The sequence below is a fragment of the Microtus pennsylvanicus genome, chromosome 20, assembly GCF_037038515.1.
Source record: "Microtus pennsylvanicus isolate mMicPen1 chromosome 20, mMicPen1.hap1, whole genome shotgun sequence".
In the NCBI taxonomy this organism is placed as follows: Eukaryota; Metazoa; Chordata; class Mammalia; order Rodentia; family Cricetidae; genus Microtus; species Microtus pennsylvanicus.
The window spans coordinates 1,477,389-1,502,992 of NC_134598.1; the positions used below are offsets into that span (position 1 = coordinate 1,477,389).

Genomic DNA, 25,604 nt, shown 5'->3' on the forward strand with positions numbered 1-25,604 from the left:
TTAGTGAGGGGTTGAGTCCATGTGCCAAGCAAATGAATGATACATAATCACCTTTTTTTCTTTTCATGAATGAGAAAAGAAATGCCGGTCTAGGAACATCATTAAGCGATCCCAAAGGGGAAAGGGGGTTGAGAAAAGAAGGCACAGAAGGAGAAGGGAAGAGAAGACACCAGCAGAGCCGGAAGGAGGCCAAGGTTTTCCTGGCCTGTGCAGTCACTGGATACATCTTAATAATATGGGTTTGGCCTTTAGTTTGCTTAGGTATCTAATTGTTTCGGGTGCATTCTTCTTTCTCTAATGGGACTTTAAGCTTCTTAGGGAAGAGAAGTTGTTGTGATAGGAGCAGTGGGGCTGTGTCCCCAGCACCCTGGCCACCTGGCTAGCTTATGCCCCGAAATAACAACACACAAACTGTATTCATTTAAACACTGTTTGGCCCTTTAGCTCTAGCCCTTACTGGCTAATTCTGATATCCCGATCAACCCATCTCTAATAATCTGTGTAGCCCCGGTCTTACCGGGAAAGATTCAGCATGTCTGACCTGGCGGCGTGCGTCTGCCCAGGAGCGGGGAGCATGGCATCTCTCTGAGGCCTCTGCTCCCGAGAGGAGAGCTGTCGAGTCTGAGCTCACTTCCTCTTCCTCCCAGCATTCTGTTCTGTTTACTCCACCCACCTATGTTTTAACCTATAAGAGCCAAGCAGTTTCTTTATTATAATTAACCAATGACCTTCCTCCATCAAGAAGGTTTATTTCTGAGCCCCTGTGGACTCTAGTGAGGCCCCTCAAATACTTACCCTGCACTTGATGACACATTGACCGTCACATTTTCACTAATTACTGTGAGTACGCGCCAAGAAAAGTTCATCAGAGAAAACCTCCCATTCTGATAAAGGAAATGGAAGCACTTTTCTTCACAGAGAAGGATTTTTCTAGATAAATTCTTTCTAGAGGCATTAGGCGTGTTGCTGTGGCATGTCCTCCAGAGTCAGAACCAAGAGATGCCCTTTCTGATAACCGACAAAGGAAAGATGAAAACCACTTCGTTCCTCCTCCATTTCTGTGCCGTTTTCCTAAGAACACCAGTCTGTAAATGATCTAACAGCAGAGTCAGTCGTGGAGGAAATCATGGGTTCATTTAACTTTATGATAGAAAAGTCTATAGAGGAGAGCCACGCTTGACTTTAAGGTAAGAGGCACCTTATGAAGGGGCAGTAGCCATTAATTTTGAACCTAGGAAATATTTTGATAATTTGTCTACAAGATCTCTTTTATTCTGGATACTTGGGAAACATCAACAACAAAATGTATGCAATAGTGGCAAAAAGGTGGCCCCCAAAATGTCATTTCCACCTTCTTAGACTTCAAAAGAAACCGAACACATTTTTCTCAAACTTTGAAAAAAAAAATTGCCCACGGTGAAGATCAAGGTGACAGGTTTCAGGAGGTGGAAGACTCTGAAAACTGCCTTGTGGGAGACACCTGAATGCAATTGGATAGTACAGAGAGTGTTTCAGAGGGTCAAGGCGTGACTTACCAAACATATGAAGGTTGTTAGTGTCTGTGCCTCTTGATAGCTATTTTGGGAATAAAGGCAGTGACAGAATAGGAGAGGAAGAGTCCCACCAGCGGGTTGAAAAAATACATAGATATATATGTTATTTATATATTAATATTATCATTAATACACATTTAATTTGTATGGGAGAAGAAGAGTACCACTGTGGTAAATCTCTTATCAGGCTAGAATTAAGACAGGCCAAGCCAGTCTTGATTGGTCTGATAGAATTTTCCTATGGAAACAGATTGCTATCAGATAAGAGTTCTCAGACCTCATAAAATTCGCAGCCGCATTTTTTTGGAAACTTTACACCACAGAGATCTGCGCGCTGTAAGTCCCCCAAATGGCAGACAGAAAACACCATAAAAATATAGACGGTTTCCTGAGCAGAACAATAGCCCGCTTTTGTCATTCACCATGACAAACACAGTCGGCAATATGGCAGGCTTGTTAAACAAGATGTAAGACTGTATTATACTGGAGACACAGCGGCAACACAGAAGCTTTGATTTAACACAGAGACCGGATCCGGAAAGGTAGATAATAAAATATGATCATGATTTTAAAGAAAGACCACGTATGTACTGACCCACTCCCCTATTTACGCTCCTATGACTTTAGTTAAAGAATGGGGAATGTGTTGGCCGTGGTGGCCTGCGCCTTTAATCCCAGCACTCAGGAGGCAGAGGCAGGTGAGTCTCTGAGTTCAAGGCCAGCCTGGTCCACAGAGTGAATTCCAGGACAGCCAGGGCTACACAGAAAAACCCTGTCTCAGACCTGGATGGAGGTGGGGGTTCCTTGGACTTCCCACAAGACAGGGAACCCTGTTGCTTTTTGGGCTGGGGGGGGGGACTTATTTGGGGGAGGGGGAGGGAAATGGGAGGCGGTGGCGGGAAGAGACAGAAATCTTTAATAAATAAATTAATTAAAAAAAAACAAACAAAAGTGAGGAATGCAAAGAGGCCTCCATCAAGATCAGAGAACTTCGCAGATGCAGGAGTGTGTTTGCTGGCTACCTCGGAGGAGCACCAGGAGAAAGAGCAGGTGATTCACGAGCAGAGTTTTGCACGTGAAACGAAACAGAAGGAATGTAAGATGTTTTTTAAAAATGTTATTTCAAAGGCAAGCCAGTCATTCTTAGCCATTTGTGTAAGTCTGGTAGTTTTACACAAACTTACCTCTTGAAGCTAAGCTCATCATTCCACCGGTGAGGATTAAGATGCCTCTGCCCCTGGTGTGCTAGTATATTCTTGTAATCCCAGTACTCAGGAAGTGAAGCCAGAAAGGTCAGAGGCTCAGGATCTCATTCTTCTGCTACAAAGAGAATTCAAGGCCAGTCTGAGTTAGAGACTGTCTCGGAAAAGAAAAGAAAAAGAAAAAAAAAACAAAGAAAGCAGTATTCTACTGATAAAACCAGAGCACATGCCATAGATTGATGTTAATGGTAAAACATCCACATAAATAAATGGAAAAAACATCGTGCCTGCTCATTAGAGGACTTTCAGATTTTTTTCTTGTCTTTTCTTTTCTCTCTTTTTTTTTTTTTTTTGAAACAGGGTTTCTCTGTGGCTTTGGAGCCTGTCCTGGAACTAGCTCTTGAAGACCAGGCTGGCCTTGAACTCTGAAGATCCTCCTGTCTCTGCCTCCCAAGTGCTGGGATTAAAGGTGTGCGCCACCACAGCCTGGCTGGGCTTGAAGCTTTATCTGCAGTTTATGTGTGGCTGAGTTAACACTGTCATATGACTCCACAGTCCACAGAGAATTCAAAACATTTTACAAAGAACGCCACGGACTTTGGGCAACCAGTATTCAGCGTTTTAAGATGGGGCCTGAGATCCCCAGCCTTTTAGTCATCTGTTGGCTTTCGCGGGCAGGAAGTTAAAGCCCCTGACTGCTGGTGTTTGGGAGGAAGAAAAATCATTTCATTTGTGACTCGACACGTTTCCTGTAGTCTCATCCCAACAGAACTTAGGTTGTTACTCATTCGAGTTTGAGACAAAAGTTGGGTTTTAAAGCTTTCTTTATGGAAGTAGCTATGAAGTGAGAGATGAGCCCTGGCTGGTGCAGAGAGGGGGTTGACTTGTGGAGGAGATACGTGCAGGAAACCTGCACCCCTGGGTAGCAATCTGATTTCAGAAAAAAACCTTTATAATTGACCAAAATATTTCTCCTAAATTTAGAGGCTGTGAATTGGGAAATACGCCAAATCTTCAAAACTATCAAGGGCTGAAAAATAATACTAACTAGACTCTAGAAGAGAGGGGGGCGGGTAGGAGAGGTCGGAAAGAGCGCTTGCAACGTGTATTTTAGAGCTAGCTTTTCTCAGCAAGGCTGTGGGAAACGGTGAGCCTCCTCAGTCTCCTCTCCTGGATGTTGAGGGGAAAACGCACATCCCCACTGACTGTCAGACTCCAAAGCAGTATAACTTGTTTCTCCAGCTGACATAATTGGCAAACTTAGGCCCAGGCAAGGAACAGAGAACCAAACAAAACAAAAACCTTAAGGCCATTCATAAAGAGCGATTCTAAGACTTCACGTGGCATCTTTTCCCCACCACCTTCTCCTGTTCACTTCTCTTTAGACTCTTCTTCTCCCACACACCCCCACTTACAAGCTTCCTTGTCAGAGAGATAGATGATAGGTAGGGAGGTAGTAAGGTGGATAGCTAGGCAGATACACAGATAGACAAACAGGCAGATAAACAGATGGACAGATTGATGGATGATTGGGATGATAGGTGGATGGGGAGGTAGGTGATATAGATAGATGAGAGATAGATAGATAATAAATGCGATACTTTATAAGTTTAGCTCTTTTCTTTTAACACAATATTTTCAACTTCTTTTATTTTCTTACATTATTCCATTCTTTACAGCTGACTCAAATTCCAGGTTCTTCAATATCCCTGTGTGTGTGTGTGTGTGTGTGTGTGTGTGTGTGTGTGTGTGTGTGTGTCACAGGGAGAAAGAGATCCATTCATCTGTGGATGGTCATCTTGGCTGTTTATGTGTCTTGTCCACTCTTCATCCTGCTCTAGCAGACATGGCTGCACCGGCGTGTGTGCTGATCAGGTCTCCTTTGGGTGTTTCCTCAGTAGTGGATGTTGGAGCCCACATCGTTTCAGTTTTTGTTTTACGGGCAGGCAACATCCTTATTTCCACTGTGGCCGAGCTACACATTCAGAAGTGAGTTTTTAAATGAACCAGCTTCAGATTCAAGTATAAAACGAGTTTTCCACTTCTTAATCTGTCTTTACCTAACCCCAGTGTTCTTCCTTCTGTGTTCGAAGAGTCTCAGACTTCTTCGGTGTAGTTGTCTATGTGGTGTCGATTGGATCTAGGATGGGCATTCAAATTTTGTAGAATAATTGCCGGTTAGTTGTCCTATTGCCTCACCTATCACAATAACACACTGCGAGGGTGTATGTACACACGCGCGCGCGCACACACACACACACACACACACACACAGTGTTCTGAGGCCATTCGGAAGGTAATTTGAGGTTTGGCGGAGGGTGTTTGCTTTAAATTAGAAGGGATCGCTCATGGCTTAGAGGTGATGTCTCCCTCTGCCTTCACGTCCTCCCAAACTTTATTCTTGCACAAATTTTCACCCCTCCAAGTTTCTCGTCTTTTTTCCCTTTCCTCTTTGCCAACTTTCTCCAACTCCGTGGGCACACATCTCTCCTCCACTCCGTGCCTCGTCTACTATCTTGCCATATTTCTAGAGTGGTCCTGGCAATAAACGTATCAGAGGAGAGAGAAACCATATGTTTTGAGGTAAAAACTTAACAGAATAAAGAAAGAATGCCATTTATCTTCAGCCCTGAGAGCACCCAGGAGCTGCCATCCAGACCCTCCTTAAAGCCTTCCACCGCTGTCTTTTATTAAACCCTGGTCCTCCTCAACTGTCAAATTCCAAGGTGAATTTTAAAAATACATTGTAGAAATTTTCTCTAAATTAGTTATGCTTCTGCTCAGAGGTGTAGTTTGCAACACTGTCCGATATAAATGTGTGGCATTTAAGCGATAAGCCTTTGCCACTTTGCCTGGCAGTCTTAACTACCGCCAGGTTATGCCTCCTGCTCCCTTGTGGTAAAAATGCGTCCTAAAGTTGAAAAAAATCCATGCCCAAGTCACCATCGTGACCGCATCTGTTCTGATTAGGGTGTGGTCAGCTCCAAGAAGGAGGAAATCTCCACTGGTTTATGAAATACATTGAGGAAAACACACACACCGAACCCCAGGACATTTCATTTCCACGTGCTTGCATGAGTAGCCTGGCCCACACCTCACCTGATTGGCTGACGCCAGAGCACATCTCACCTGATTGGCTGAACAGAGTGTCACTCTGGGTCTACTTCCACTTTCATTCCTCTTTTTTTTTTTTTTTTTTTTTTTGGTTTTTCGAGACAGGGTTTCTCTGTGGCTTTGGAGCCTGTCCTGGAACTAGCTCTTGTAGACCAGCTTGATGCCAGACTTGAGGTCATCCCCCCTCTGTGAGCGCTGTCCTTATCTGCCTCTTGTGTCTCAACCGACAGCAGGCCTCAGGCACCGCAGGCACTTAAGTAATTGCTCCCTGAACTGAGGTTAACCCTGTGCCTCACAGTTCTTCCCTCTTCATTATGGAGGGAAAGTGGAAATGAGGCGCAAAACATCATAAAGGGCTCAGGCAAAAATTGTAACACGCGGTCCTTAAAGTTGCCAGGATCGTACAGACCTTTGCAGGGCTGCAGACCTCGGGCATTTCCAGATCTATGCCCCAACCACCACATAGGTCCTTACATGGCAGAAGGAAGGAAGTCGTGAAAGCGGAGAAAATAGAGCTATTGACTGAAGGCCCATAAAGCTGTTTTTAGAAAGACTGCTTCTGTTGTATTGGGGAATGCTTCCTCAGAGAAGAGGGTGGGGGGCGGGTATGGTGCATCCTCTTTCCATTAAGTCTATTTTGGGAAGACATTACAGAGGATAATATATTACCAGCTCCCAGGGATGTCTGAGCAACACAGCCTCTATTCTCATTACACACTTGCTCAGCTCAAAATAATCACGCTGTTCCCAGGGATCCAACCCACGACAGTCAACATCTCCCCCGAATCACAGTGTTTATTAAGGAAGCACTGCTTTTTTTTTTAAGTGTTAATTTTTCCCCTCAAAGCCATAAATGAGAGGGGACAACAGCGCTGTCTGCAGCTCCAACATTCAATCAGTCTCGCGGGGGGGCAAAGTCTAGCAATTGTTTTCAGAGCGGCATGGGGTTCCTAGTCGGGGTTGAAGATTTATCGGCCTTTGGCAACTCCTCCAGTTACTGTGGACAAGAAGTTTACTTCTCAATAGCTTTACAAATTATGTGTTTAACTTTGTAGAATCAATTCCTGGGAGGTAGGGAGAGAAGTGGAGAGCTAGGTCCAGGAGCCAAGGTCACTTTGAGATTTAAAGTCCTACCATGCATTTCTCTCCTATGCACCACAATTGTGAAAAGTTGTGTTGTTCTGTTCCCTTCGTCACCTGCATACAGTTTGCATGTTTCTGTATGGGCATTGACTTAACCATTGAAAGATAGCCACTGAGATGTTTAGTAATAAAAAGTTGTTTAATCATTAAACCGCCACCATTTTCTCCCGCCCGTTAAACTGGCCTTCAATCAGATTGGATGCTGGTTTACAGTCTTATTAACGGTGGAGATCACAAAGGAAGGGTTGGCAGGGGTCACCAGCCACAGCAGGAAGCTCTGAAACAACCCTATTGTCACAGGAAGCACCCAGCCAGACTCCCTTCAGCCAGTCCCCTAACACGGGCTTGGAGGGAGTAGGGGAAAAATGCATCCTGCAGTTCCGGGAGCATTCTCTGTTCATTCGAGAAAGACAATAAAGGTCCTCTTGTATCTGGCCCTTGGCAGGATCACGCTGGCGTTGTTAACCGTGGTAATCTCATTGCGCTGGAGTGTTTCTTGGTAGTGCCTAGTGTATCATGGTGGGCCCAGCCGGAGTCCTTTTAGGAAAGCCAGAAGGGTGCGCGTGACTTTATTCCAGCACTTTCGAGTTTTACCACTAATTTTCAAAGTTTGATCGCTAATTTAAAAAGCATAATACAGGCTTTGAACCAGCCTTTGGTCCAGACCTAGACTGATTTTTACCAATGGCTCCTTTCAAAATGGTCACCAGGAACCATACTTAGAAGAAATCAATTTTTGATTCCCTTTGTGGTGGTGGTGGGGAGACAGTTTTCCAAAATGTAGTACCGTGACCTGCCTTGGAAGGCTAAGCCAGGCTTATGAAAGGAATTGCCGGCATATATTGTGTGTGTGTGGGGGGGGAGGTCCTTTGCCTCTGCCTGAGTTCAGTTCCATTGCCCAATGTGTAAAGCACACTGGTAACAAACCAGTCCCTTGAAGGGGCCAGTTTAGAGATAAAATTGATAATTACCAATTAATCAAAAAGCTGTATTTTCCATTTGCACAGAAGTGAAACCCGAAGAATTTAAGAGATTTGCTTAGTGTCTCCCAGCCACTCAGAAACAGAAAACGAATGAGAAGCAGGAGCCCCTTGTAATTTCCAAATGTCCTAAGTAGACGCGTGCATGCAGATGTCTGCTGATTTGACCATTTACAGGTGCCGCTCGTTCGTTCATACCCCCCTCCCACCCGTCCCAGGTCATCACAGACATTCTGACTTTCCAACTAGACAACCCAACTCCTCGTTTACTTCAAAGTTTCTCCTTTTCTAAAGTTTTAAAGTCTTAACTTGGTCGGTGTGTGGCAAACTTGCAGTGAAAACAGCTCATCCAGGGGACTGGCCAAGTTATTTTTGTAGTCTTCGACACAGAGGGGACAAAGCTCAGCTTTTCTGCTCTGGGAGCCATTTTCTTCGTGCATACTAGGAAGAGGGGATTGGGAGCCACTTCTGACAGGAATGCCTCTACCTCGCAAAAAAAAAAATGGATATTTAAGTAGCAATCCACATAGGGAAATAAAATATATCTTCAAGGTATTTCACGTAACGTCCATCAAGCACTTTGGGGAATACTCGTTTCTGGTCAGTTTCAGCTGAAAGGAGACTTCCGGGATCTAGTCGCTGAACAGTCAGTTAAACTGGCTGTTTGCCCTTGCCCAAATTAAGCATTGATCCATTAATGAACTTTTGTAAAGTGTCGAGACGTAGCATGCACATAAGTGTGAGGTGTTTGGCAGGAACTGGCAGGTTGTTCTCGGACGATAAGGACGGACCACGGGCGGAAGGAAACCCTGAAAGATAGACAGGGAGATGACACTTCAGAAAGCCTGAGCTGTCAGGGACTATTTTCGGAGTACAATGTTTTATGAGCCCTACCATAGTTGAATGCTTCTAAGAAAAGATGCCTCCGAGAGCTCCTTTGTTCTTTAATGTATATCCTATGTCTACACAGAATGTTCCTTTCCTGTGGCTGGACGGTAGGAAGCTATCTATCTTCCACTTTGTTTGGTTTGTAAATAAACCCGTGGAAAGAGGTCTACTGAACTTTAGACAGGCCTTCTCCCTCCTTGTGTTCCTCCTCACTCTCGGAGTCAAGACAAAGGGCATGGCCAAGACCACCACCTCCATTCTTCTGGGAGTGTTTACAACAGACGGAAAAATGTGCCCATACCTGCCCTTCTGCAGGGCTGGCTCACTTCCAGCACAAATGGGAGCAGAGGGCAGAGCTTGGGAGAGCAGGCACTTTTCATGTATGCTCCCTGCCTTCGCCCACTGAAATTACAGTTTCTGTGGCGTTCAGCTAGAAAGGGGACCCTTGGCTGCCTCTCCTTCTGCCCGCGCCTTTGCAGCTATTGGGACTCTGCCTGGAACTAGCCGAGTCGACTGTCATTTCCTCCCTTCGAATAATGAAAAGCGGAAATGCAAATTTCCTGTGTAGTCCTAAGTATCAGGTGGTATTTCCTTAATATATTGTTTTTTGACCTTTGGGAAAGTCCATATTATAAACTAACTTTGGCAAATGAAAATGCTATCAAAGTTCTATATTTTAAGTAATAAGGGTCTCAATTTAAAAAAAAAATTAAACTGTGGTCCTATACCAGGAAATGACATAAATCTTCTTATGTATCACCTTTAAACTTTTAACGTGGGAAGGACAAGAAAGACGATACCGAACAAGGGAACTCTCGAATTATTTAAGACTTTGAAAAAGAAGGAAAAGGCCTGCTTTTACGGTTTACTGTAGGGCTTTGCTAATAACTGGATGTTTTGACACCTATCTCGTGCAGAGTTAAGCCTGAAGCTGTTTGGACGCAGACCCGAGCTACTCCGAAGGTGAAGACATGTAGTTTTCGCTCAGTTGCTCAGCAGCACGAAAGTTCAAGCTTGCTTTTTTGCTCAGCATCAAAGAAAGGTCATTTTATAGTTACTCGATTTTCTTCTTTAAACCCATGTGTTTCATGAAAGGGGCTCGAGTCATTGGGTTTTTCTAGTTAATTCTTTGTAAAGTTATTTTTCTGCCCATGGTCCTTCTGCATGCCATTGCACTAGATAGGAACACATGAGTTTGTTCTTTTTCTCTTCCTTTGAAGAAAAAAAAAATTAAAGAGGTTTAAATGCTATTCACATTTTGGAATTTCCTTCTTTATTTCCTCCCTAAACCAGCGTCTCACAACTATATAAAACAATCCAATGTTGAAAGAGTTTCGCTCCCATAAAGATCTTTTATATGATTATAACCCCCTGTTTATCAAGGGCTACAAGAATGGAAGCCAGGAGCTAACTGAGTTTATAGCTGTGTGTATATGAATGTGCATGTATGTGGGCGGAGGGATATACATATGTACCTGTAGTAGGAGGCTGCTTGTGTGTTCCCAGCTGCTCAGACTCAGAAATAACCACACAGAAACTGTATTGTTTAAATCACTGCTTGACCGATTAGCTCTGGGTTCTTAATTGGCTTACTCTTACATCTTAATTTAACCCATTTCTATTAATCTGTGTGACGCCACAAGGCTGTGGCTTACTGGTAAAGTTCTGCCCAACGTCTGTCTCTAGCGGGGCTACATGGCTTCTCTTTTCCACCTTCTTTCTCCCAGCATTCAGTTTAGTTTCCGCCCGCCTACCTATATCTACCCTGCACCAGCTTAAGACAGTTTCTTTATTAATGAATGGTATTCACAGCGTACGGAGGGGAATCCCACACCATATACCCAAGTGTGTACAAAGGCTCGCAGGATTTTTAGCATACAAATTGCCAATTAAACATCTACATGTTTCTTTCCCACTAAAATTCTGAATGTGGGACCCGTATTAGATATGGAAAGATTGAGAGTCATGGAAAACTCCGAGATGCTGAGGTTTATCTGACTATCTGACCCTTGGATTCAACTTATTAAATTTGCATGGTTTAATTAGGCTCCGTTCTGTAATTGTTTTGTGGCATTATGCATTTGGTTTTGGTGTCCAGGTTCTCCAGCAAAAGGAACTGCCTAAGGCCTAGGAGGCATGACAGTCCTATCTGCGGCCAGAAATGGAGAGAGAGAGATGGCACTGGTGCTCAGCAATTCTCTCTCCCTCTCTCTCTCTCTCCCTCTCCCTCCCCCCATTCAGTCAAGGACCCTAATCCATCAGATGGTACAACACCTTCAGGGTGCATCTCCCCTCCTTAATGTCTCTGTAAACACCATCATAGGGACACCTAGAACAGTGTTTCCATGGTAATTCCAAACGCAGTCCAGCCGACACTGCAGGTCAGCCATCGCATTGCCATGTCTTCCCTTCTTTTCTAACATCCCTTTTCAGCAGCACTGTCCTTCCCGAATGGCAGAGAAGGGAGTTTTCACATCTCTTTAAAAAGAGGCACCCAAGGAGAATGTGGTACGCGCGCTTCACGACTTTTAGGTGGGGTGCGCACAGCTTCACGACTTAGGTGGGGTCCACGCAACTTCACGATGTAGGTGGGGTCCACACGGCTTCACGACTTAGGTGGGGTGAGTACATTGGGAGATCTACTGCTCCACACAGCTGAGTAAGGGAGACTGCACAGCTTCTCAAAGGTGGTGACTGAGCACTCATAAATTACAGGGAAGATAAAACCAGCCTGGTGTACAAGTCCAGTAACACTTTCCTGTGCCCGTTTCCTCGGTGTTACCGTCATGAGCAGATCGCTTAATACTGTTAGCATCTTTTGATACTTTGATGTTTTTGCTTCTCCTTAAAGCACTACTGGAACTCATGCCGCTGAATGGTTCCTTTTATTCCCCAGTCCTCTGGCATGTTTGCATTCCTGCGTTTTACTGTCTACTACGTTGTGGCTATGACTGGAGAATGCAGGAATCGCCCTCTTCGTAAGGACCCTGGCCCCTGTGTTTGAGCAGTGAGCATAACCAGGGAGCTTTTTTTTCCCCCCGTGTAACCTTCTTCATATGACGGGAGGTTTAGAAGTTGACAGTGATCTGTGTGTGAATAGACAGACAGGGAATGTATAAATTCCTACCTTACGGCCTGGAAATTGTCACATCGAGTACCTCACACTCTTTTTGTAAATCTTGAACCAGTCTGAGCTGTTCCACAGGCTCCAGAAGACAGACTCAGCCACTCGGTGACAACTAAGTGGCCGTTCTCTGAAGGACTTAGGGGATTGTGGACCAGAAGGAGGAAGGAGATGGTCCCCTTACAGGAATCCGAGTAGAAAGTGACCCAGCCAGGTCAGAAGACTGTGTTGGGTGCCCTGGGACTGGAATTATAGGAATTGTGAGCTGCCCAGTGTGGGTACTTGGAACCGAAGCCAGGCCTTCTGCAGGGAGCATTGAGAGCTCTTAATGACCAAGTCATCTCTTTAACCACAAATTTTAATAAAAGTTTCTTTCTAGGGCTGGAGAAATGGTTCAGAGGTTAGGAGCACTGACTGCTCTTCCAGAGGTCCTGAGTTCAATTCCCAGCAACCACATGGTGGCTCACAACCATCTGTAATGTGATCTGGTGCCCTCTTCTGGCCTGCAGGGACACATGTAGGCAGAACACTATACACATAATAAATAAATAAATCTTTTTTAAAGTTAATTCTAAAGAAACTACCGTGGTGCATTTTAAAGAACCACCTCTCTTTCCCAGAACTGCCCCCACCCTTCAGTTTTTCAGGTAGGAGAGCAGGGAGGGCTTGGATGAAGCTAAGCCTTGCAGAAAGGCAGTGTCATATGACGGCAATGCTATGAAAGCTTCGCGGAATTCTCATACATGCTTCATATAATATCACTTTAATGTCCGTGTGGCTAGATCCCTTTATAAACAGGACCTGTGGGTCAGAGGTCATTGGTAAGCCAATGTTAGCTGTTTTACTGTAATGGATTGATTCCTTGAGACTGTTGTGAATGTGAGAACTCTCTCTCTCTCTCTTGCGTGTGTGTGTGTGTGTGTGTGTGTGTGTGTGTGTGTGTGTGTTGCTCCATTTCTTCCCTCCTTTTCCATAAGATTGTTGGGGGAGCTTAGTTAGGTGCTTCAAATGGCCAGGCTACAGTTTAGATAGCATCTCTGAGAACGGTGAGCCTATGAACTCTGCTTCACACAATACAAGGGAAACCGCTGTTATCCTGTGTGGGGTAACAAAGCACACGATACACTGTTCAAAACAGTGACCATACCCTAAAGCCACAAAAATGACAAGGCGCACGTGACAAATTGGTAAATGGAAGGATTCGTGGATTTTAACTGTGCAATGCGGAGTCCTGTGATCACCCCCGAGGGTGCCACCGAGACCTTTGATATTGAACAATGAAATCATAAACGCGAGGGACGGTGCCTCCATTGCTGCTGCTACCACTGCCGCCATTGGCCGCCCGCCTCCGTGCTATTAAGTGGTGTTTATTACATTCTTGCTGCCAGCAGTCAGAGCTGTGCACTGTGGTGACTTCCTGGGGAGCCACCCCTAACCACCCCGTGAAACATCCACACACAGATGAGGAAAAGTAACTTTTAAATTGCTGAAGAGTTGCACTGCTTGTGCAAAGTGAGTCCCAGCTTCTGATGTCTGCTCTTTCTATCTCCCAAACTGTGTTTTCTAGCCCTGTCTTGCAGCTCCTTTCCCGGCAGAACTCCTTCGGCACCACAAAGTTATCTCTAAACTGAGTTCTTTTGGAGGGACTCCCCACCCCACCCCAAACCAAAAACCTGCCTCAGACAAACCAACTTCCATATCCTGAAAGGACAATACAGCCAGTGCCTTCTAAACATCCTTCCTTTATTTAAGAAATTAAAACCTAAAAAAAAAAAAAGCCACCGGTAGTAACATTCCCTCCAAGATCAGAGGAACATACACATTTCTGGCAGCAAGTCCAGACATACCAAAGCGTGTATTATCTAGAGCCAAGGACTCGAATACCATGGCATCTGAAAGAGAGGCGAGCATGTCATTTCAATAGACAACTTGTTCATAGGCTTGGGATCCTCCCTGCTGAACTGACAGGCAGTTGGAAGAGCAGGGTAAGACAAAGAGAGCAGTTATTGCCGGCTGGGGGGGGGGGGGGGCTGCACATCCCGGGGTTCTGCTCCTCAGTGTAACTGAGCAGAACTCCTATTGACTCCCATTAAACGTCAGTTGACACTCCTGAGTGTGGGGCCCAAGCTCATGTTATTCATTTACTGCCCAGCATTCCCGGAATTCCTTTTGGACACGACCATTGAGTTACAGCCCGGTTTCAGGCAGCAGGGCACATTTACGTACGGGCTGTCCTGTTGGGAAGGGCTCTTGAGCCGATGATGGAGGAACTCGGGGCAGAGTTTCCAGAGGAATGGTTGAGACCGGCCAGGAAAGGCCTCTCATAATACCTGTAAAACTGAGACTGTAGGTTGTATATAGAAAGTTGTTCTACCTCATCGGATGCAGCCCACAAAGACAGGACAAAGCAACGAACAACAAAAAAAGCCTGTGGTCTGATCTCAAGGCTGGGAAGGGGCTCCTATCGACCACCAAACTGATTTTTGCTGTCTCTGTTTCTTATTGTCCTTTGACACAAGTTGACCTTTCTCTCGGGGCTCAGAGGTGGCTTGACTCGAGCTGAAACCCACCCCATTATCTTAGAGGGGAATTTGCTCAGCAAGAAGGGGGAGCTTTTCCTTCCTTTGGCTCCATGGTTCTCAACCTGAGGGTTGCCACCCCTCAGGGGGTCCAAAGACCTTTCAGGGGTCACCTAAGATCAGCTGAACACATTTATGTACAATACGATTTATAAAAGTAGCAAAATTACAGTTCTGAAGTAGCAACGAAAATACTCTTATGTGTCGGAAGGGGTCACCACAACCCGAGAACTGTGTGAAAGGGTCACAGCCTTACGAAGGGGGAGGACCACTCTTTGGCTGGACAGTTCCTCACTGAGCTTGTTCGGGGACCTATGTGGCATCCGGACAGAAGGCAGGCATCTCCACCCGTCCTCACATTTTGGTCCCAAACAACAATGCCTAGCATGAGAATAGAAGCCCTGCGGTGTGGAAGCTTTGCCTTGTGTTTCCTATGCTGTAGACACCGTAGGCTGTACAGCTCACATCCGTACTCTAATCAGATCGGAGAGCAAGTGATAAAAACAAAACAAGGAAATAGTTCACTCGTGTTCAGCACAGGTACTTTCGCATCCACAGCCTCGCCTTAATTTTTTAGAGGTTGAAGGGAGTTAAAGATAAATAAAAGGGGTAAGGCAGGTATATAGATAGCAATAGGGTCATATTCGATGAGGCGGGATGTCTGCTTTCAACAGAAATCCGACAAGAAACAAGATGCTGTTTAGTTTGTGAAACATTGAATCTTTGTTTTGTTTTCTTTTAGTATTGAGTATGTAGCTCGTGTAGACCAGCCTCAAGCCCATGATCTTCCTGCTTTGGCCTCCTTAAGTTCGAGATTGCAAGTGTATACCGCAAGGCCTGGCTCAATAACTTGAATTTACAACAACAAAAACTCTTCTTTTCTGAGACAAGCTGTTACTATAAAAATAGTTTTCTAATGCTGATTTGTCCTTAAAATATATTGGAGACATTCTTTCTAACCCTGATCTTTAAAAAGAGTTATTTTAAAATATAATTTTCTCATTTGGTCATTTTCCTTCATGAAGTTATCGTCTTAGAAATATTTTACCTATATATTCTTTAGTTTCAAACAATAGTTGCCAAAACACTGATTTGTCATTTTAAAATAATTAAAAGCATGGGGGTAAGCTGAAAGATTACCCCAAAGACCCACCTCTCTGGGACCATGTGATATGGGGATCAAAAGATGTGAACCAGGGGGGCTGGAGAGACGGCTCAGAGGTTAAGAGCATTGCCTGCTCTTCCAAAGGTCCTGAGTTCAATTCCCAGCAACCACATGGTGGCTCACAACCATCTGTAATGAGGTCTGGTGCCCTCTTCTGGCCTGCAGTCATACACATACATAGAATATTGTATACATAATAAATAAATAAATTTTGAAAAAAAGAAAAAGATGTGAACCAGGTACCCTGGGCTAGAGTTGGGATTCCTGTTGGCTGACCTTGTGAGTGTCTGAAGGTCATCCCACCTTCACGTGTGGATCTGAACGGCACTACTTCAGATGGCCACTGTGAGAAGCGTGTTGGACGATGGGCAGTCAGTCACTTTATTATACGTTTTGTGCTCTTCCTGTATGGACAGTGGAAATGTGAAATTAAGTCACATCCTCATCTATTAAAGTTGGTTTTGCTTGGTGATGTGCTCATGAATCAGTGTTCAGAGCTACGTTCTGGAAAATGCCAACAATCCTAAATACAGCTTCATGGTTGTTAGATGACAAAATGCCTATCCGGGAAGCCAAGCTAAAGCAGACAGTTGTGGGGTTGATGTGAAGTTCCTCTTAGATTTAGAACTAAGTTGGAAAGCCATCCAAATAGCTTTTCTTAAAAAAAAAAAAAGAAATAGAGACATTGTAATTCACAGATTTTTAAGGAAAGAGTCATGAGACGCAGAGAAACTTGTGAGGGAAGATCCAAGAGAAAGACATCCTTGGGAAAAGCCGGGATGCTGGGGCCTCTCTGCAACTGTGAGAATGTGGAAGAGGAAGAGCTCATTTCCATAACTGGTGCAAATGTCTCAGGATATAAGCTAGCTCGTTCGGGAATAGCTAACATTTCTTCGATTGAATATTAAGCTTCCTCCAAGGAAAATTGCTCTGCAGCTGAAGCTAGCCGCACATCAGTGCCAAGAAAACAGTGCTAAATTTGGGCTCCAGAAGAGATGAGGGTCACTTAAGTATCACAGGGCTCCCAGCCCATAAACCATCCCTTTGTAGTTCTTGAGAACATAGGAAATTACCAGTAAACTTATCCTTTAGGAAAGGATATGCCTAAAATCATGATTCAGCTTTTAAAGTTTAAAATTCAGTTTCTGTGACTAAATGTTATAGTTTCTAGGAAATACTTAGGGAGCCAAGTGAAACTCTAAAGCCATTTCAGAACTGGGTGTGGTGGCGTGGTACACACCCGTGATGACAATCCTTAAAGGGAAGTCCGAGGATCAAGAATTCAAAACCAGCCTCAGCTACACAACAAATCCAAGGCCATTCTGGGCTATATATGACCATGTCCCCAAAACCTAAATAAATAAGTAAATAACTAAAAACTTTGCATTTCAATGTAAGACCTGAAATAATGCTTTTAGATTCAGTGAAAGTCAAATGGTAGTGCAAATAACACCGTTATTTCCTCTCAAGCATATGGGAATGGTGTGTGTGTGTGTGTGTGTGTGTGTGTAATAAATATATGTATAATGCAAATCCAAATCCATCTTAATGTAACTGCTTTATGGATAATAACAATAGGCATCTTAAGTTGACTTTCAAGCATGTCACCCACAAGTTGGAATAGTGACAACAGATTTGTACATTAATTATTTCTCTCTTCAGATAGTGTTTGATTTCATGTCCATTACCTTGTAGATGTCTTCTTTCATTGTGGCATACACACGAGTCTTTCCACCTGGTGAACTTGGACTATAGCATCTGTCTCGACTGTGTTGAGGGCATACTGCTTCCGACATTTATACTCTGTCCTCTGATAACCCTAAGAACGAGCATAGCCACTCAAGAGGAACCTGTGGGCCTGGAACCTACAGGCACTTAGTTCTTCTTTCTGTTGTTCTGTGTAGCTAGGGAGCATGTCCTCCCATATGCAAGGATGTCTTATAGGAAAAAAATTGAATTGAAAGTACTTTGCACAGTCTTTAAAGCAAAAATACAGTGTGAACTTTAAGAATAGAAAAGCTAGCCAGGTGGGGGGTGGTGGGTAAAGCAGGCAGATCTCTGAGTTCAAGACCAGCCTTGTCTACATAACAAGTTCCAGGTCATCCAAAGTTATATAGTGAGAACCTGTGTCCAATAAACAAACAAGCAAACAATTTTGCCACATTGCTGCTCAGATCTCAGGATCCCCAAAATATGCCCTTTCCTTTTTCATACACATTCATGGGATTCTGACATGAATGTCAGCAGCTGTTCATTTGCTGGAGTGCACGGCTTTGTGTCGAGGTTGGGTTAGAGAGCAGTGCACTGAGGTCTGTGGTCAGAGAGGCCCCTCGAGGATGCGGCCCATCAGGAGAGCCTCCGGGATCTCAGTTTTACTTTACTGTTATATTAATAAAAACATTTCTTCCAGGTCTCTTGAGGTTGCTGGTCATGGTGATGGTGATGCTTTGTTCTGAGAGGCAGTTTCCTGAATTGAATTTTAGGAGTTTAAATAAGAGTCTAGGGCGCTGGCCCAGTGACTAAAGCGGCGGACGGATGAATGGGCATGAGGTCCTGACTTTGGATCTGTGGTACTGGCAGAAAAAGCTAGGTGTGTCAGCTCGCAGCGCTGGGAAGCAGAGGCAGGTGGATCCCTGGAACTGGCTGGCCAGCCAGCTTCTGTAAATAAGTGAGCTCCGGGTTTACTGAAAGTCTGATCTCAGAGAGTAAGGTGGAGGACCGGCAAGACAGCTTTGTGGATAAGGGCTACTTGGTACCAAGAGGGACAGTCTGAGTTCCGTGGAACCCGCACGGCAGAAGGCAACTGACTCCCACAAGTGGTTCTCTGACCTCACATACATGTGGCGGCACCTGTACATGTGTGCATGAACAGAGACGTGTAAAATAATGAAGGCAGACGGCAAGTAAGGAAGACACCTAGACATTGGCATCTAGACCCCACGTACTCCCACCTGCGCATGCGCAGTGAACATACACATCCCAGGTACCCATACAAGGCGTTCACACAAGCTTGGTGAAAGGTGTCATAGTCTCTCGTGGTGAATTCTAAGTTCTCCATACGTGGGAAGGCTGCACACCAGGCCTCCACTCTAATCCCTGTGCACACACTTCTCCGGCCACGGAACCGTTGGGATTGTCTTACGTGAAAGACTTGGAAGAGGCTGCTGTCTCTTCCAGGGAACAATCAGTATGGAATCCACACCTTTCAAACATTTCACAGAGATCTCCCACTCGCTGTATTAGAAAGAGAAGACCAAGCATGTTGAGGCACCCCGGCCTCAGAGGCCCTTATGGACCATTGGCATCCGTATAAGAAGAGCTGACTGACATAGGAGGGCTTGACCTAGTAGTGACTGCCCTGGGTGGGTGAGGGAACACTCCTGAGAGACACACGGAGGAAAGTGAGCCTCTTTTTCCACCTCCTCCTGGACTGGTTCTAGACTGAATTGCTCCATTTTGTGGAAGTGAAAGGACTCCTCGTGAGATTAAAAGAACTGATAGACTCGGGTTGTTTCAGTTTCAGGAATAAACTAGAGAGACTGACGTCCCTATGCCTCAGTTTCCTGGTGAGAAAATGAAAGCAATGAGGCACACACCTTCCCAGGCATGAGGGGGCAGGCGTGCAAAGTATAAAAGGTATTTCTGTAGGCTACACATGTGTAAAAGAGTACGCATTTTTTAAAGATTTATGAAAACATAATGTTAGCCATGCTGGAGATTAATAAGCAGAGTTATCACCAGTCTTTATGAAGACGCCGGCAGTGGCCAAATGTGTTTGCTGCCAAGAACCGTAAGAACTCTGCTTCTCTGTCTCAACACTTAGTTCTGAGCTGAGAGATGCCGCAAGCAAGATAAGAGGCCTGCAGTTTGTTGTCCCGAAAGCTTTCCAGCTGGCAGCCTACTTCCTTTCTGTTTTTATGAATGGCGGTAGTATTATGATTTGGTCTGTGCTTTTTTTTTTTTAAGACCAAAGCCATTCATAAAAATAAAAACAACAAAACAACAACAACAGCAAAAACTTTCTGGGCACAGTCTGGAGCCATCGGGTGCCAGAGGCTGGGAAAACATCCCAGCAACCTTAACCGCAACCAGCACTGAAAGCACTGAAAGCGTTCAAGGGTCTGTTTGTTTGGTGGCCTGAGAAGCATGGAGGGCTGTGTCTAAGTGTGGCTGGGAGAAGTTCTGTGACATGAACTAGGCCCGCAGCCAAGGCTGGCAGAGGTTCAGACATTGTCTTTCCCCTCCCTGGAGTGTCAGGACCTAATTCATGGAAAATTGGGTGAGCTGGCAGCTCTTTCCGAGAGTTTCATTGAGACGCAGTGTGCAGCACTCGCGTGAATGGAGCTCCTCAGCCAAGAAAGGAGGGGGCTGGCGAGGAGTAGGAGCCAGGCAGCCTGTGAGAATGTGTGTGGGTTTAAAAGGGCCTGGGAGTTAAAGGGCACAGGTGTAAGCGGCAGGAGACATGAGGAAAAAGAAAGGTGATTTCTCTTTAGAAGTGACCTTTTGGAAATGAATACTCCGTCAGTGCACACTTTTGGATCCTAAGAGGCATGAAGTCCTGTGCTTCTTGGGTTCAAGTCTGCCTGGGGAAAAGAAAAAAGAAAGAAAAAACAAAAAAGCCATCATCTCAAAAATCTGGGGTTGGGTGATGTCATCTCTACTTCCGTTCAAAGTCACGGGTTAGACCTTTCCTTTTTTTGTTCTTCAGTAAGTAACAATATCTTTTTCCTCCCTTTTTAAGTCGTTAAATGTTTTTTAAAATCATCCATCTTTTAAAAAATGCTGTGCAACTAAAAGATAAAAAAGAAAAAAGACAAAAAAAATACTGTGCAAATTTTATATAATATTTTCAATATACAAGGAAACATCAGTCCTTTGTAGACATGTTGACTGAGTTTTCTGTCCCGTCCCATCTATTCTGTTAGCCACATGGCTTGGTACCTTTTTCGGCGGTCGCATCTTCCTTGCTCTGTGTCTGGCTTCCTCTGTGTGCTTCTTTGGGGCTAAAGGGCTGCAGACTGAAACTTTTCTCTTCCCAGAATTCTTGTTGCCCCGCCTATATTTCCTGCCTGGCGACTGGCCAATCAGCGTTTATTTAAAATACAAGTGACAGGATAAAAGACCATTGTCCCACAACACAGACATTCTGTACTCTGTACATAGGGAGTTTAATTCAGTTCTTATGTTTCTGAAGACGTGTAGCAATTCCATTTCTTTCTCGTGCATCTTTGAATCAAGGTGGCTCAGTTATATTTGCAAACTTCAGGAATTGTGTAAATGGAATTAATAGGGTTTATAATAAGACATAAACATCCTCAGGAAGTGATCTATCAAAGGACTGGGGCTTCAAATATACCTTTTGTACCGCTGAAGAAACTTTGATGGAAAATTAATTTAGGCTGCAGGAATATCTCACTCTGAAGTTTCACTCAGAGAAGAGAGGAGTACTGGTCTACCAGGACAATGAAATGCATAGCTGTGGATATGAAAATAAATCTTCATAAGACACCATCACAAAAGTGAATAGATTGAGCTGGGCTGCTGGCATGTGACTTTTAATCATAGTACTGGGGAGGCAGAGGCAGGCAGATTTCTGAGTTTGATGACAGGCTGGTCTACAAAGTGAGTTCCAGGAACACTAAGGCAACACCAAGAAACCCTGTCTGGAACAAATGAACAATCCATGAAACAGAAAATAATGTTCACAGACTGCAGATCTGATAAGGATTGTATCCAGAGTGCAAAGAACCCTTGGGTCTTCTCTTAGTTGGGTTTCTATTGCTGTGATGAAACACTATGCCTAAAGCAAATTGGGAAGGAAACGGTTTATTTGGTTTACCACTTCCACATCCATAGTCCATCACTGAAGAAGTCAGGACAGGAACTCAAACAAGGCAAAAACCTGTATTCAGGAGCTGATGCGGAGTATGGAGGGTGCTGCTTACTGGCTTGCTCCTTGTGGTTTGCTTAGCCTGCTTTCTTATAGAATCAAAAGCCACAAGCCCAGGGATGGCCCCACCAACAATAGGCTGGGCTTCCCCTCGTCAATTACCAATTAAGAAAATGCCTTACAGGCCTGCTCTGAGGGAGGCCTTTTTTTTTTGTTTGTTTGTTTTTTTTCCGAAACAGGGTTTCTCTGTGGTTTTGGAGCCTGTCCTGAAACTAGCTCTTGTAGACCAGGCTGGCCTCGAACTCACAGAGATCTGCCTGCCTCTGCCTCCCAGGTGCTGGGATTAAAGGCGTGCGCCACCACCGCCTGGCTTGGGAGGCCTTTTTTTAAAGTTAGGTTTCTTCCTCTCAGATGACTGTAACCTGTGTCTAGTTAACATGCTGACATAAGCCTAACCAGCACAGGTCTCAATGTTGAAAGAAAAATGAATAACAGGTTTGGTTTTTTTTTTAATGAGCAAAACATTTAAAGACACATTTCTTTACAAGAGCTAAATGGATGGCTAGTAGGCTCATAAAAATTGTTTCGTGTAATTAGTGAATAGAGAATTTAAATGGGAGCAGCGGTATTTAACTTTCCACCCAGTTGGAAGTCTAGAATAAAAGTGACAGACAGTAATAAGTGCTGGCACATATGCGGGAAAATCAGTACATCACTGGTGGGCCTGACATGTTGACACCGTTGTGTAACCGCTTTGGAAACCCATCTAGAAGCTGCTCAACTTGGGGAGGGTCAACACTACCACTTCCACGTTATCCATAATAAATAGAACATACCCACACTGGAGTGTGTTTATAAGTGCTCATAGGAGCTGCTCATAATAGCCAAGAGGTGGAAACAGCCCAGAGAGACACCGACTACCGCACATCCGAGAGGTAAATGTGGTATACATTTGCCAAACAAAGCAATTAGGTGTTGATACTATAGTAGTCATTTTCTCGGTTCTGTTACAAGAGGCCTGACAATGGTGATTTAAGACAGAAGGGGCAGAGTTGGGCTTACAGTTCAAAGCCACACAGTTCACAGTGGTGGGAAGCAACGGGGGGCAGGATCCTGAGGCAGCTGATCACATTCCTTTCTCTCTTCGGAAGCACAGAGAGATGAGTGTATTTGCTCAACTTCCTTCCTCATTTTTCCTCCCTCTGGGACCTAGACAATGGGATGGTGCTGCCCCTTTCTGAGTGGGTCCTCTCTCTTCAGTCAAACCTTCTTGGAAACTTCTTCACAGACACACCCGGGGGGGGGTGTATTTCCATGGTTATTGTCAATGCAATTAAGATTAGTCATCTCAGATGTTACCATATGCATTCCCGTCCTCACCAACGAGAAAGGGCAGACGTGCAAAGCATGCTGCATGATTCTTCCACTATGAAATGTCTGGAACAGACCAATTCATATAACAGAGGGTGGATTGATAGTAAATTCAGCTTAGGAAGTTGACTAGAGAGGTGGACAGTAACAGGCAGTTGCCACAATTGGGTACAAAGTTTCTTTTATGGAAAGTGAAAATGCTCTGAAATTAGGTTGTGGTGTTCACCTGTTGAGTATAGTAAGGATTCCTTCCAGCTGACTTCTTTAAATGGGCAATTGTGTGGTTTATACATTTTGTCTTGGAAAAGATTTTGAAAAAACGTTAGGCTATTGGGGCTTTCCGCTTTTCAAGTTTTATAACATGCAGACTGAAAACTGAGTTATTCTTACAGCGAATCTATTCCATTGGGGGCACTAGAGAGCCTGTGGTGTCCTCCTTCACAGTGGAGACTGGGAATAAACACTCTTTAACTTAGATCAACTTTTCAGACATTGAATTCTCTCCTTTGCTTTGCAGATCCAAACCCACATTCAAGGCTTGAATACTCAAGTTTTTTCCCCTGTACGTTTCCTTTTAAAATATAACATTTCTCTTGTTTGTTTCTTCCTTAGCCACAGCAAGTCGTCCAGAAGAAGCCTGCTCAGGTGAGACATGATCTTTTATGATTTTTCTCCCAAAAGAACACAAGTAAAATATGTACCCAAAAAAGTTTTCCAAGCCTTAAGTTAGCATTTTTTCATTTTGCTTGTGCATAGAAATACTCTTGACCATTTGCTTTATCCTTCCGAGTCAGGAATAAATATAGTCTGGGAGTATTGACTGAAAACCACAAACAGGGCCGGTGAGATGATTCAGCTGGTGCAGGCATTGCTGCCAAACCTGACAGCCCAAGTTTGCCCCCCAGAGTCCACAGGGTAGAGGATAAAGCCAGTGCTTGCAATTTGTACTCTGACTTCCACTCACATGTCATGGTCCCGTGTGTGTGTGTGTGTGTGTGTGTGTGTGTGTGTGTGTGTGTGTGTGTGAGAGAGAGAGAGAGAGAGAGAGAGAGAGAGAGAGAGAGAGAGAGAAAGAGAGAGAGAGAAAACGGAAGCAACAAAACACCAAGACCTTCAGTGTGAAAAAGGCACAGTACCATACACAATAAAACTATGTTGGAGCTGTAAATAAGAATTTAATCTTATTATTATTTGTTTTTGTTTGTTGATTTGTTTTTGATTTTTGTTTGTTTGGAGACAAGTTCTTTTTACATAATCCTGGTTGGCCTGGAACTCACTATGTTGACCAGGCTGGCCTCAAACTCACCAGTCTTTTCCTCCCAGGTATTAGGATTAAAGGTGTGCACCTCTATGCCTGGCTTGTTTTACCAATTCTTTTTTTTAAAACATTTATTTGTTTATTATAGATGCCGAGATTTATTATGTATAATGAGATCTTGCCAGAAGAGGGCACCAGATCTCATTATAGATGTGGTTGATGGGAATTGAACTCGGAACCTTTGAAGGAGCGCTGGTTAGTGCTCTTAACCTCTGAGTCATCTGTTATGCCCATTTTCCCAGTTCTTACATGTTGTCTCTTCCTCCAGACTGTCCCCAGTCTTTTGGCTTGACATAGGACTTACTTACGAGTTGTAGATTACTCTTAATGTATGGCTAAAACCAGTTGATCACTGAATTGTTCTGTATTATTTGATATCCTAAAACACCTCCAGTGAAGCTGATCAACTGGAAATCATGCTAATGTTTCACGGTAATGAACTCTCAGGCCTTGCTTAGAAATCATAACTCAGCGATATTAAAGTTACCTTCACTGCCTTTAGTCATAAGCCTGGAGTTTCTTATCCAAGCTACAGTGAATGCAGAGAAGCAAGAAATTTGTACTTGTTGAAGAAATACATCTTGAAGAAAATATAACTCACAAATTAATCACAATTTCCAAGGCTGTAAACTAAGCAATATAATATTCTGGGGAGGGATATAACTCAGGCGGAAAGCAGAGGCTTGGCTGGCATTCGTGGGGACCTATGTTCAATTCTCAGCACCAAAAACAAAGCAAAAGAGGTCCTGCTGTTCTCTTCCCGTTTTGACTTGAACGGATACTCGGGACATGCAGGTAGGACCTAGTCGAGTCAGTCAGCAAGTCATGAAGCTCTTCAGAAACCTCTTTCACAGAATTGAAAATACCCACAAAAAAGATGGCTTTCCTAGAGAGCTTTTTCTTAAAAGGATGTTGCTTTGCTTAGGAAAACGCCATGCAGGCAATGTCCGCATGTGTCTGTGTCTCTAAAAAACACTGCTTAGGATAAAACTAAGGTTTTTTCCGGGCAGTGGTGACCAACGCCTTTGATTCCAGCGCTGGGGACGCAGAGGTATGCAGATCTCTGAGTTCGAGGCCAGCCTGGTCTACAGAGTGAGTTCCAGGAAAGCCAGGGCTACATAGAAAAACAAACAAACAAAAATTCTAAAGTTTTCAGATGCACATAAGGATACGAGGGAAGTGAATTAAAATAATTGTATATATTACAAGTCTGGTAAATGCAAAATCATACTAGAACACAATATATTCACTTCGTTATTCCTCAGCCTGAAAGCCCA

The 25,604-nt window shown here is 44.2% G+C and overlaps 1 protein-coding gene across 1 annotated transcript in view; it reads left to right on the forward strand.

The window, feature by feature from the left end:
• The window catches only part of Hmga2 (high mobility group AT-hook 2), a 114,395-nt gene that overhangs the window by 78,243 nt on the left and 10,548 nt on the right, over window positions 1-25,604 (forward strand). The window contains exon 6 of the mRNA XM_075954223.1: window positions 23,622-23,654. Within this exon, the coding sequence (XP_075810338.1) occupies window positions 23,622-23,654 (33 nt within the window). The remainder of the gene's footprint in view (window positions 1-23,621; window positions 23,655-25,604) is intronic.